Source organism: Ahaetulla prasina, chromosome 1 (genome assembly GCF_028640845.1).
Source record: "Ahaetulla prasina isolate Xishuangbanna chromosome 1, ASM2864084v1, whole genome shotgun sequence".
Lineage (NCBI taxonomy): Eukaryota > Metazoa > Chordata > Lepidosauria > Squamata > Colubridae > Ahaetulla > Ahaetulla prasina.
This window is the reverse complement of record NC_080539.1, coordinates 66398593-66410796: the sequence shown is the minus strand read 5'-3', so window position 1 is coordinate 66410796 and position 12204 is coordinate 66398593. Positions and strand designations below refer to the sequence as shown.

The window sequence follows — 12204 nt, the reverse complement described above, 5'->3', positions numbered from 1 at the left end:
GGTATGTTTGATACAATAGTGTATAATAATATTTTTACTCAAAAACATACAAATGTTGCAAAACATACATTGTTAACAAAACATACATTGTTTTGTTACATTGTTACAAAACATACATTGTTAACAATTTAAAAAGGCAGAATCAAGTATTAACTAAACTTGTGAAAATGTAATTAAAAAAACCATTTTATTTTATTGGAATTAAAACTTTTCATTATTTGACAAATTAGCAATCGTATATAGAATAGCACTTTTCAAAAATTGGACATAGTTAATCATTTTTCTATTTGATATAATGTAATTTGAATTCAACACAAGCTATATGGCCTAGCTACAATCTCTGTTGATATCAAATACCATTTTTTTAGGTGGCTGCATTAGAACAAATTCAGGATGTGCCTGCTATTGATCAGACTGCAAAACTAGTATATGAAGAAGGTAAGCAAAAGAAATTTGGTACTCATTGATTTGGATCAGTTAGAAAATAAGTGTATTGATAAATGAGAATATTTGTGGCTGAGGGTTGAAACGAGGGGGTCCTTGGTGCTCTCTGAGGTTGGTTGTTTTCTTGCAGATGTTTCAATACCCAAACTAAGTAACATCAGAGAGCACCCAGAACCCCTCAAGATAGTGTGTTCTTTTTTACTTTCTGGCTCTGTTTCTTAGTTGAGTGTCATTTCAGTTGAATCTTCTTACTTAAAATTGGGGAATAGAGAAGTTTGTGTATTTTTTAATCGGACTTAGTAGGAAAACACTTAGAAGATTTCTTTAGATACTTTGCTTGTGTTTTTTGTCCCTGCTTTCCATTCTACACTTCCTGTTTCCACGTCCTCAGTGGGATGTCTTAAAAGGGGTGTATTTATTTATTTTATTTATTATTTAAATTTTTATACCGCCCTTCTCCCGAAGGACTCAGGGCGGTGTACAGCCAAGATTAAAACAATTAAATATACAAAATTAAAATATCAGTTAAAATACATATTCAATAATGGCCAAATTAAAACCGTCAAATTGACCCAAACTAAAATACCCCATATAAAATTATTAAAAATTCAAAATTTGAGAATTTAAAAATCAAGCCAGTCCCGCTTGAATAAACAAATAAGTAATTTTCTCTATTGAAATTTTATAAATTTTATAATCTGTTGTATTGAATTTTAAATAGAATATTCTTGAAAGATCTTATGTAAGAAAGACTTGGGGGGGAAATTATATGGTTATATGGTTATAGAAGCTATAAGGGAGGTATTCTCTGAATTGGATTGGATTTTTATGCTTTAGCTGGTTTTAAATATTTTAGGATTAATTTGTTCTACTGATTTATATATTTTATTACTGTTTATTGTTAATTTTTTGAAGGATTTGGTTATGTAAGGAGGAAGTCAGAGCTAGAGAGGGAGAATTGGTATAATAGTTTGGGGAAAATTTTTTTTAGCATATGTTTGTTTTATTTTTAACTATACCTTGTGTTTGTTCCGGGAAGCCAGGGGGGGAGGGGGGAGGGGGTTTGTGAAGGGAGAGGGGTTGGGAAAGGGGGGGAAAATTTTTTTTGTAAAACTTTTCGAATTAAAAAAAACAAAAAAACAAAACAAAAAAAAACAAATAAGTTTTCAATTCACGGCGAAAGGTCCGAAGGTCAGATAGTTGGCGCAAACCGGGGGGAAGTTCGTTCCAGAGAGTAGGTGCTCCAACAGAGAAGGCCCTTCCCCTGGGGGCCGCCAGCCGACATTGCTTGGCGGACGGCACCCTGAGAAGACCCTCTCTGTGAGAGCGTACGGGTCGGTGGGAGGCATAAGGTAACAGCAGGCGGTCCCGTAAGTACCCGGGCCCTAAGCCATGGAGCGCTTTAAAGGTGGTAACCAGGACCTTGAAGCGCACCCGAAAGACCACAGGTAGCCAGTGCAGACTGCGCAGGAGTGGTGTTACCCGGGAGCAATGTGAAGCTCCCTCAATCACCCGCGCAGCTGCATTCTGGACTAACTGGAGTCTCCGAGTGCACTTCAGGGGTAGCCCCATGTAGAGAGCATTGCAATAATCCAGACGAGAAGTGACGAGAACATGAGTGACCGTGCATAAGGCATCCCGGTCCAGAAAGGGGCGCAACTGGCAAACCAGGCGAACTTGGTAAAAGGCTCTCCTGGAGACGGCCGCCAGGTGGTCTTCAAACGACAGCCGTCCATCCAGGAGAACGCCCAAGTTGCGTACCCTCTCTGTTGGGGCCAGTGACTCGCCCCCAACAGTCAGCCGCGGTTGCAGCTGACTGTACCGGGGTGCCGGCATCCACAGCCACTCTGTCTTGGATGGATTGAGTCTGAGTCTGTTTCTCCCCATCCAGACCCGTACGGCCTCCAGGCAACGGGACAACACTTCGACAGCTTCTTTGGGGTGGCCCGGGGTGGAAAAGTACAGCTGAGTGTCATCAGCGTACAGCTGGTAACTCACCCCGAAGCCACTGATGACCTTGCACAACGGCTTCATATAGATGTTGAACAGGAGAGGCGAGAGAATCGACCCTTGAGGCACCCCACAAGTAAGGCGCCTCGCGGTCGATCTCTGCCCTCCTGTCAACACCGTCTGCGACCGGTCGGAGAGATAGGAGGAGAACCACCGGTAAACGGTGCCTCCGTTATAGCAGATGTTTCATGGAAAGTACAGGTTTTTGGCATGTGGGCAGTAGACACAAATTTTCTGTGCACAGCCAGAACATGTAGAGAAAAAATAAGCATAAACCTTCTAGGACTGAGAGTAGCTAACCTTGCAGATGTTGTTGACTTTGAACTTCCCCCCAGCACAGCAGGTGACTGATTACAACAAGTCTTTGCTTTTGACCACTTTGTTAATGACAGTTTGAAGTTAACAGTGGTTGGGGGAAAACCAGCTTTACGACTAACCCTCACATTTACAGTTATTTTAGAGCCCCATGGTCATGTGATCACCATTTGGGCACAACTGGTAAGCATTTATGATCATTGTGATATGCCACAGTCATGTGATTGCCGTTTGCAAGCTTCACAATGAGCTTCCAACAGGCAGAAGTAATGGAGAACATGAAAGTAAAATTGAAAGTCACGGTCATGTGATGCCTTGCTTAACAACCATGGTTATTTCCTTAATGACAGAAACATGGTCGTAGTTCTGGTGTGGACACATAGTTTTTCTGCCAAGGAACATAGTACTTAGTGACAGAATTGCCAGCCCTAGTTGTGGTGAGTACACGAGGACTGCCTATGCAGACAATCCCCTGGATTAAGAATCGAGTTCTGTTCTTGTTTTTAACTTGAATTTGTATGCAAGTTGGAACTCATACTTAACGAATGGGCTGCCTATTACTAAAATGGCAGATGACGTTCTTCTTCCTTAAACTGATGAACCTCTGAAGCCATGTAATGTTTTCATGAACTGTTTGGAACTTCTGAAGGCAGGCCCTGTATTAAAAATGTATGGCCTCAGTGGTTCATTAAAAAGATTGCATGGTCTCAGTGGTTCATTGGCTCAAGGAAGGACAATGATGTCTGCCACCTTTAATAATGGGCAGCCAATCCATAAGTAGGATGTTCTTAATCCAGGATTGCTTGTATAAAAGATGGAGATTGTCGGCTCAAAGCAGGAGAAGCACAGGTTTCTTACCTCATTTACTAAATAAAGTGCAATTTTATAATGCTTAAATATTCTATCAAAACAACAAAGTGAAAACTGGAAGCTTTATGGCTGGCTTCTTTAAGATGAGTTGCTAGTCTGCAGAAAGTATCTAGGGGCTTTTCTACTGTGTGCTATCACCATGCCAGATTTGACACTGTAACATATATGCCCTACTTCAGTGTATATTTGCACCATCCAGAGTTGCTCTATGAGGGAGGTGGGCAATTTCTGAATGTGATAATATAAATTTAAAAATACATTTAAAGAAAAAGTATTTTCATCTGTTGAAAGGAATAGTGCTATACATTTATTTCAGAAAACCAAATAGGTTTGTTGATATTTCTAATTTGTCCCATGTTAATATTACAAAGATTCAAAAAAGCATGGGACCATCAGTCTTCAGGATCCTTGAGTTCATAAGGACCTGACTCCTTAAAAACAAGATACAGGTACTCCTTGCAACTACAGTTGGGTCTGGCAATTCTATCCCTAAGCAATGCGGTCACTAAGTCAGATATCACTTGTGATTTTACTGCCAGCTTTGCTCTTGAGACTGCTTGTTAGAAGCCGCTTGTGAAGCTGCTTGCAAATGGCAGTCATGACCGCGAGATGCTGCAACAGTTGTAAACACCCACTGGATGAAAAGTGCCCAAATGCCAATAATGTGATTTCAGAGACATTGCAACAGTCGTAAAAGTGAGGACTGATCATAAAATTACTTTTGTCATGCCGCCATAATTGCAGACAGTTGCTAAACAGGGCAATTACAGGTAGTCCTTGACTTATGACCACAATTGAGCCCAAAATTTCTGATGCTAAGTGAGACATTTGTTAAGCAAATTTTGGGCCATTTTACAATCTTTCTTGCCACAGTTGTTAAGTGAATCACCACAGTTGTTAAGCCAGTGAACGTTGTTAAGTGAATCTGGTTTCCCCATTGACTTTGCTTGTCAGAAGGTTACAAAAGGTTACATGACCCTGCCAAGTTTCTGAATTTTGATCACATGACCCTGGGGATGCTGCATGGTCATAAGTATGAAAAATGGTCATAAGTTACCTTTTTCAATGTCGTTGCAACTTTGAACGGTTAGTAAATGAACTGTTACAAGTCAAAGATTACCTGTATTAAACAAGGTCTACCTGTAAGTATACTGATGATATGCACTCAAAGATATAAGGACAAGAAATTCTCAAACACATTTTTGGTTGCCATTTTCTTTATTTGGTGGGCCATGTTTGTTTTCTTTAGTTACAAATATCACACATTGGTGTTCTTTACCCACAGAATCATCAGACGATGGTTCAGATGACGAGATGGCTGCAGAGAGAGATTCAGATGTAAGTAAAATTCAGTATCTTTCTTCACATACTTAAGAGGTTAAAAGTGATTATGGTGAATGCATATTTTGTGATGCTCTCGCTCTCCTTCAGGAAAATTGGGATGAAGATGAAGAGAAAGAAGATGAGAATGATGACAAAGATGAACAGTCGGACGATGAGCAGGAGATGGCAATAGAAAAAGAAATCAATGGAGAGTCAGATTTGGATCCAGAAAATGAAAGTGAAGAAGAATAGTCCACTGTTTAAAGAAATAAAGCTTGTTGGACCTGGCTACCAAAATGTGTCACTTCTGGATTGTCATGCTGGAAGCCACTTGGATCACACAAGGAGGGCACACTTGATTCCTAATATATCTGATGGTATATTGGAAAACTTTTGTTTCCAAATCTGGAGCGCACAGTGATGCCATCATTCTTCAGTTCTGTATTTCTAGGGATCACAGTGAAACAACTTTCTTCCACATAGCAAGCAAATTATCTTTTTTATTTGGATATTCATTTTACAGCTCAAGCTAATAGTTTATCGATCCCCATTGGGTGATGACCCTATTGCAGCTTTGTTTTAAGTTTTGATGGATTGAAGACCACTCTATCTTCTTAATCTGCTTTAGTTAAATACTTTCCTAGTTGGCATCTTGCTACAATTTTTTGGAAGAAAATAAATATTTTTGTAAGACTCAAAAACATTACTTTGAATTTCTTGGTAGTTCTTCCTCTTTCCTCCACAACAACATCAATTCTCATAAGAGAATTATTCATACCTTAGCAATGATACATTGCAAACCAGGTTTCAAGACTAAACTGACTTTTTTTTTTATATGTGTGTAAATCAGTCATTTTTCATGTACTTTAAAAAAAAAAAGACTTGTGCATAATCCTAACTTTTTGGTTTTTTTGTGCCTGTATATAAATTTACTGGCTGACCCAGGGGAAGTTCTTTGGAGGGAGAAAAATAATGAAAATGGGGAGGGCAGAGACTTGTGAATAACATTACACAAAACTTATACATTTATTATGAATTTTTAATCTTGGGAAGAATGGGGTTGCTATTAGCTCAATTAAGCTGAATATAAACAATTGGGTAAAATTTTTGAGCCATTCACCGGGATAATGTACAGTTTAATTTGTCTATAATTGGAGCTGTTGAAACTTAATGCTGCTCTCCTTTGTAAAGTGAATAAATATACATTGTCTTTATGAAGTATTAGTCTGTGATATATGGAATATTATGAAATGCTTGTAACTGGAATTTTGTACTGAAGATGCACCAAGTCCTTTTTTTGCTATCATAGAGCAAGTTTGGAATAAATTCTAGTTTTTTGGAGCTGCCTTGTTGCATTGCAAAGGTTAGTTGTCACTTATCAATGGTAATTGGAACTGGGAACCCCATTGTTAAGTAATGCAGTGTTAAGCACAATGTTACTTGGCTGCATCAACTTAACAGTTCTGGTAGTTGCTATTGCCGTTGTTAGGTGAATCCCATGCGGCTGCAGGATCTTGCAAGTCATGTGATGGCCATTTTTGACCTTCAGCTGGTTTCCTCACTGATTTTGTTGTCCGGAAGCCAGTTGTGAAGGTTGCAAATGCTATGTACCTGGGATGTTGTGTGTGACATAATTGTGAGCAAGTTGCCAAGCATCCTGAATTGCAATCACATGACCATGGGGATGTTGCAGCTGCTGCAACTTGGAGGACCTGTTGTAGGTATCCCTTGTTCAGTGCCATCACAACTTCAGTTGCTGAACAAGTGGACAATAAACAGATTACTTGTATTTTGTTCTTTTTCTGCAACTTGCATGTGTTCATATTATTTGTCTGAACTATATAACATGGGTTGGACGGGTTCCCATGTAATACCAAGCAAAACTAAAGAACCTCTATATACATATAGCTTTAATGAATAAGGTGGAGATACTTTACAAATATATCAGCATGGCTGGCTGAGGAATTCTGGAAATTGAAGTCCACAACTATTAAGGTTGCCAAGTTTGGAAACCCCTGAGTTATATCATAGAATCTTCCATGTCAAGCCATCTTATACCACTGCAATGGCACAAAATGATGTGCCCAATATCCTATATTCATTCCCTGCCATTCAAACTAGGAAGGTATAGTTCAAAAAGCTTCAACTACTTTGAAAATTCTATTAACATTTATTATAGAATAAAATACAATGAAAATGAAGATTAAAAAAAGATTAAAAAGGGAGAGTTGAAAAAAAGGTGTTGACTTCGGATTCTTAACCTCAGTAGAGTACTAATATAGTTACAACCTAAATTTTTTACATTACCGATAATTACGATCCAGTTTACATAATTATTAAATTTTCAAAATTTTAGTTTTCATTTTTGTTCTATCAAGCATGAAAACCAGAAACACTATCCTAACAGAAACAAAATCAGATAAATTCTTTGTTTACATTGCATTCTTAATCAAATCCATTTTTTCTTTTTTCCCCAATTATGGGAAGTGATATATACTATATGTCTGTTTACACCTATTAGTCTTACTAAACATATTAACAAAAATCGTTATACATTTTCAAATCTAAAATTTTTATACCGTGTTTCCCTGAAAATAAGACCCTGTCATATTTTCTTGAACCCTGAAATAAGCGCTTGGCCTTATTGCCATGCGCTCAAAAGCCCAATTGGGCATATTGGGATGTTTTATTTTGGGGAAAACGGGGTATTTATTTTAAGAATATAATTATATTTCTATAATCTATATTCCATCTATAACTTAAATTAATTCTAATGCATCTTTTTAACATCCTTGCTCTGTCATGACTTCTTTGGAACATAGTTGAAGTGAATTCTATTCCAAAATAATTTTTACAATCTCTGGTTTAGATGGCGTCTCTGTTGCTTCATCATCTGTTCTTTAGTTCCCTCTTGTGGTCAAAGTATAATTTTAAGAAAAATGAGTATAAGATATATGTATGGAAGAGATGATTATTTTGTGAATGCACAGGAAGATACGTTAACATCCTTACAGCACATTGTAATGGAATTGATTCGACAAGGTTTTTTTATTTTATGTTTATATATATATATATATATATATATATATATATATATATATATATATATATATATATATATATATATATATATATATATATATATATATATATATATATATATATATATATGTCTTTGGTTATTCGGTTTTCTCCCGTAAAATTGGAAGTGTCTTGGCGGCGTTTAAGTCTCATTCGTCATCTTCAGGCTTCAGCTTCGTGCTTCTGGGAGCAATGTGTGATTGCAGCTGTTTCTTCCTTTTTAACTGCTAGTGGGGGTTTGAACTGATTGGGTGGGAGCTTGGCTGTGCTCTGATTGGATGTGGGTTTTTTTGTGCTCTGATTGGCTGGGGGTGTGTCCTGTTTGGGTGGGGGCTTGGTTGTGCTCAAATTAGTCTGAGTTGCAGGGGGATCTGAGCTGGTGAGCTGCACTGCTGCTGTTTGGCTTCGTGTTCGTGGTCACTACTAGATCCAAAATAAAAGCCTCCCCCATCAGCGAAGAAATCCAACAAAGAATCATTCCCAGAGAGAAATCATCCAGATGCCCTAAGCTCTACGGCCTCCCCAAGATACACAAAGAAGGAACCCCACTCAGACCCATAGTCAGCTCCATAGGCTCACCTCTACAAAACCTAGCCAAATTTCTCGCCAAACAACTACAGCCCTATGCAGAATCCATCGCCTCACACGTAAAAAACTCATTCCAGTTCATAGAGATCATAAAGAAACAAAACTTACAGCCCAGCGACCTACTCGTGAGCTTTGATGTCATATCCCTCTTCACCCAAGTGCCAATCAAAGAAGCCTTGACAGCTATCCAAAACAAATATAACCCCCCCAAGCACATCCTAGATCTGACCAACCACTGCCTATCCAACACATACTTCATCTATAACGGACAAAAATACAAACAAATAGAAGGCGCACCCATGGGATCACCCTCTCACCTGTCATTGCCAACCTCTACATGGAACACTTTGAAACCCAAGCACTAGAAAATCTGATCACAAACCCAAACTCTGGCTCAGATACGAGACGACACCTTCATAATCTGGCCACACGGGAAAGAAAACTTGAAAACTTCCTCACACACCTCAATAGCCTACACCCCAAAATACAGTTCACCATGGAAACAGAAGTTAACAACCAACTTCCTTCCTAGATGTCTTAGTCTACAAGAAACCCAATGGCTCCTAGGACACACCATCTACCAGAAGAAAACACACACAAACCGCTATCTGCATGCACTCACACCACCACCCAGCACAGATCAACTCCGAGCCAAGACACTCATCTCTAGAACAAAATGCTTAGCTGACGAACAACACCTAAAACCGAACTACACACTCTCACAAACGTACTAACATCCAATGGATTCCAGAGAAATAAGATTACCAAACTAATCCAAAAGAACCCCCACTAAAACCCAAGACAGAGAGCAAGAAAATGGCACAGCCCTCCTCCCATATATAAAAGGCACCACAGACAGAATCAGCAAGATCCTCCACAAACATAACATCAAGACAGCATTCTGCACAAACCAAAAATATCCACCATCCTAAGAAACCCCAAAGACAAAATTGAGTTAGAAAATCAAGGAGTATATGAAATCCCATGCACCGCCTGCCCCACCACATACATTGGACAAACCAACAGAAGAATAAGTGCACGATTGAAGAACACAAGAACTCATTCAAAAAGAGGAACCAACTTCTTCCTGGTCCAACACTTTAAAGTCACAGGACACGATATTGACTTTAAAAGACCAGAACTATCGCCAAAACTGAACACTTTAACAACAGAATAATCAGAGAAGCCATCGAGATAGAAAACGCCCACACAGCATGAACAAACGAGATGATACCTCCCGCCTACCAGCCATTTGGAAACCTGCCCTTATTGACAAACGTGTCCCTAACACGAGGAATGACACCAGACCCACACTCACGAGGTCCACACAGGATGTCACCACCACATCCACCCAGAAAGCACACCCAAACCCACACTGATCAGGAAGCACGACCAAGGACCAGAAGCCAGACCGCAGCTGCAACATTAGCCATTTCAAACCCCTCCAATCCATACATGCAGCAGACTGACACCCACTACGAAGATGTAGCACGACCACGAACACGAAGCCAAACAGCAGCAGTGCAGCTCACCAGCTCAAATCCCCCTGCAACTCAGACTAATTTGAGCACAACCAAGCCCCCACCCAAACAGGACACACCCCCCGCCAATCAGAGCACAAAAAAACCCACATCCAATCAGAGCACAGCCAAGCTCCCACCCAATCAGTTCAAACCCCCACTAGCAGTTAAAAAGGAAGAAACAGCTGCAATCACACATTGCTCCCAGAAGCACGAAGCTGAAGCCTGAAGATGACGAATGAGACTTCGTCGAAACGTCGCCAAGACACTTCCAATTTTACGCGGGAGAAAACCCGAATAACCAAAGACCTACATACAAACACCCGCGAAAACCTCAGAAAACAAATATATATATATATATATATATATATGTATAATTTAAAAATGTTTATAGATAAGCTGGTATCTCCTGGTCAATCAAAACCCATTAAGATCAGAAGATGTCAGCCTCCCACAACAAACAATCCAAAAGCAGAAATTATAGCTCAATGTCAAGTAAAGGTGAAAAATTCATGAAAATGATAAAAGAAAAAAATACTCCACACTGCCTTATTTTAGCTCACCTCTAACAAACCTCTTCATCCTTCAACAATAATGTCCCCCAAATAGCACTAATTTTCAAAAGGTGTAACAGGCTGTGATCGAAAAGATACCCTTTTAGCTTAGTAAATACACTAAATACAGGTAGTCCTTGACTTACGACCACAATTGTGCCCAAAATTTATGTGGCTAAGTGAGACATTTAAGTGAGTTTTGCCCCGTTTTATATGACTTCTTGCCACAGTTAAGTGAATCACTGCAGTTGTTAAATTAGTAACACAGTTGTTAAGTGAATCTGATTTCCCCATCGACTTTGCTTATCGGAAGGTCACAAAAGGGGATCACAATGACCCCGGGACTTCTACCATATACATCAGTTGCCAAGCGCCTGAATTTTGATCACATAACTATGGGGATATGGCAATAGTTGTAATTGTGAAAAATAATCTTTTTCAGTGCTGTTGTAACTTTGAACAGTCACTAAATCAACACTTAAAAGTCACGCTACTTTACCTGTAAAGTGTTTAAGAAATGAAAAGCACAACTTACTGTCAATTTGAAAATTAAAAGGATGCTCTTTTAATCTTCCCATCTTATGGATGACTCACCTGGCTGCTCCTGAGTGTTGCTTCAGAGTCTCCTTACAAATCACCACCATAAGAAGCATCTTGAGTGACTGGGTCTCTTCCCTAACCCATATGAACCTAGGGAATTCAGTTTCTTTGTAAATTTATAAAACATAAATCTTATCCAAGCAGGTGGCAGTACTTAGCTGGCTTGGTAGAAGTTGAAAATTTCAGGAGGTTTAAATTAATACTAACTTAATTATTTAAATAAATACTAATTTAGCTAGCATTTAATTAGTAAATACTAAGTATTTAGATGGGAGACTACATGAATTCCCTGGGTGGTCAACCAGAGTGGAAAAGTAAAATATGAAGACAACATCCAACCAATTCTAATTGCTGCAATAAAAATTACGGCACATTGATGTCTTCTGTAGTAGGTAAGAGTTGAACTTAAGAAAAATCTTTATCTTAAAAACAAAACAAACCCACCTAAGATGAAATATAATAATTTGCATTCAGAAATCGTCACAGATTCACATCCAGCATTGTAACAAATGGGGTGTATCCATAAATTTAATGAGGTAATGAAAGAAAACATTTGGTTGCACATACACACATTTGCATAATGTATCTTACTTTTTAATGCATACATATGATACACAAATCTGTTTATTTTGAATATATTATAACACATTGTGTTGTGTGTTTTTTTCCTTTTGGGAGATGTTTTTCCACTTGCTGACTTTTGGGGAATTAGTTTTTAACATTCAGGTTCGTTGATGCCCAATGTGTGCTCCAGAACCTTATTAATGTATTAGAAATATAATTCTAAAAGTGGCCATTGGGTGTCACATATGTGCTGCAGAATGATAGTAAATAATTGGCAAATGATACAAGGTGCCAGTAACATGACATACATTGAATTGGTTCTTGCAATATTAATA

At 38.7% G+C, this 12204-nt stretch overlaps 1 protein-coding gene across 1 annotated transcript in view; it reads left to right on the top strand.

Annotated features, from left to right (window-relative positions):
* The window catches only part of WDR43 (WD repeat domain 43), a 28119-nt gene extending 21943 nt beyond the window's left edge, over positions 1-6176 (top strand). The window contains exons 16-18 of the mRNA XM_058162028.1: positions 369-438; positions 4925-4977; positions 5071-6176. Coding sequence (XP_058018011.1) covers positions 369-438; positions 4925-4977; positions 5071-5214 — 267 coding nt within the window. The 3' untranslated portion in view covers positions 5215-6176. The remainder of the gene's footprint in view (positions 1-368; positions 439-4924; positions 4978-5070) is intronic.
* The last annotated feature ends 6028 nt before the right edge of the window (positions 6177-12204 follow it).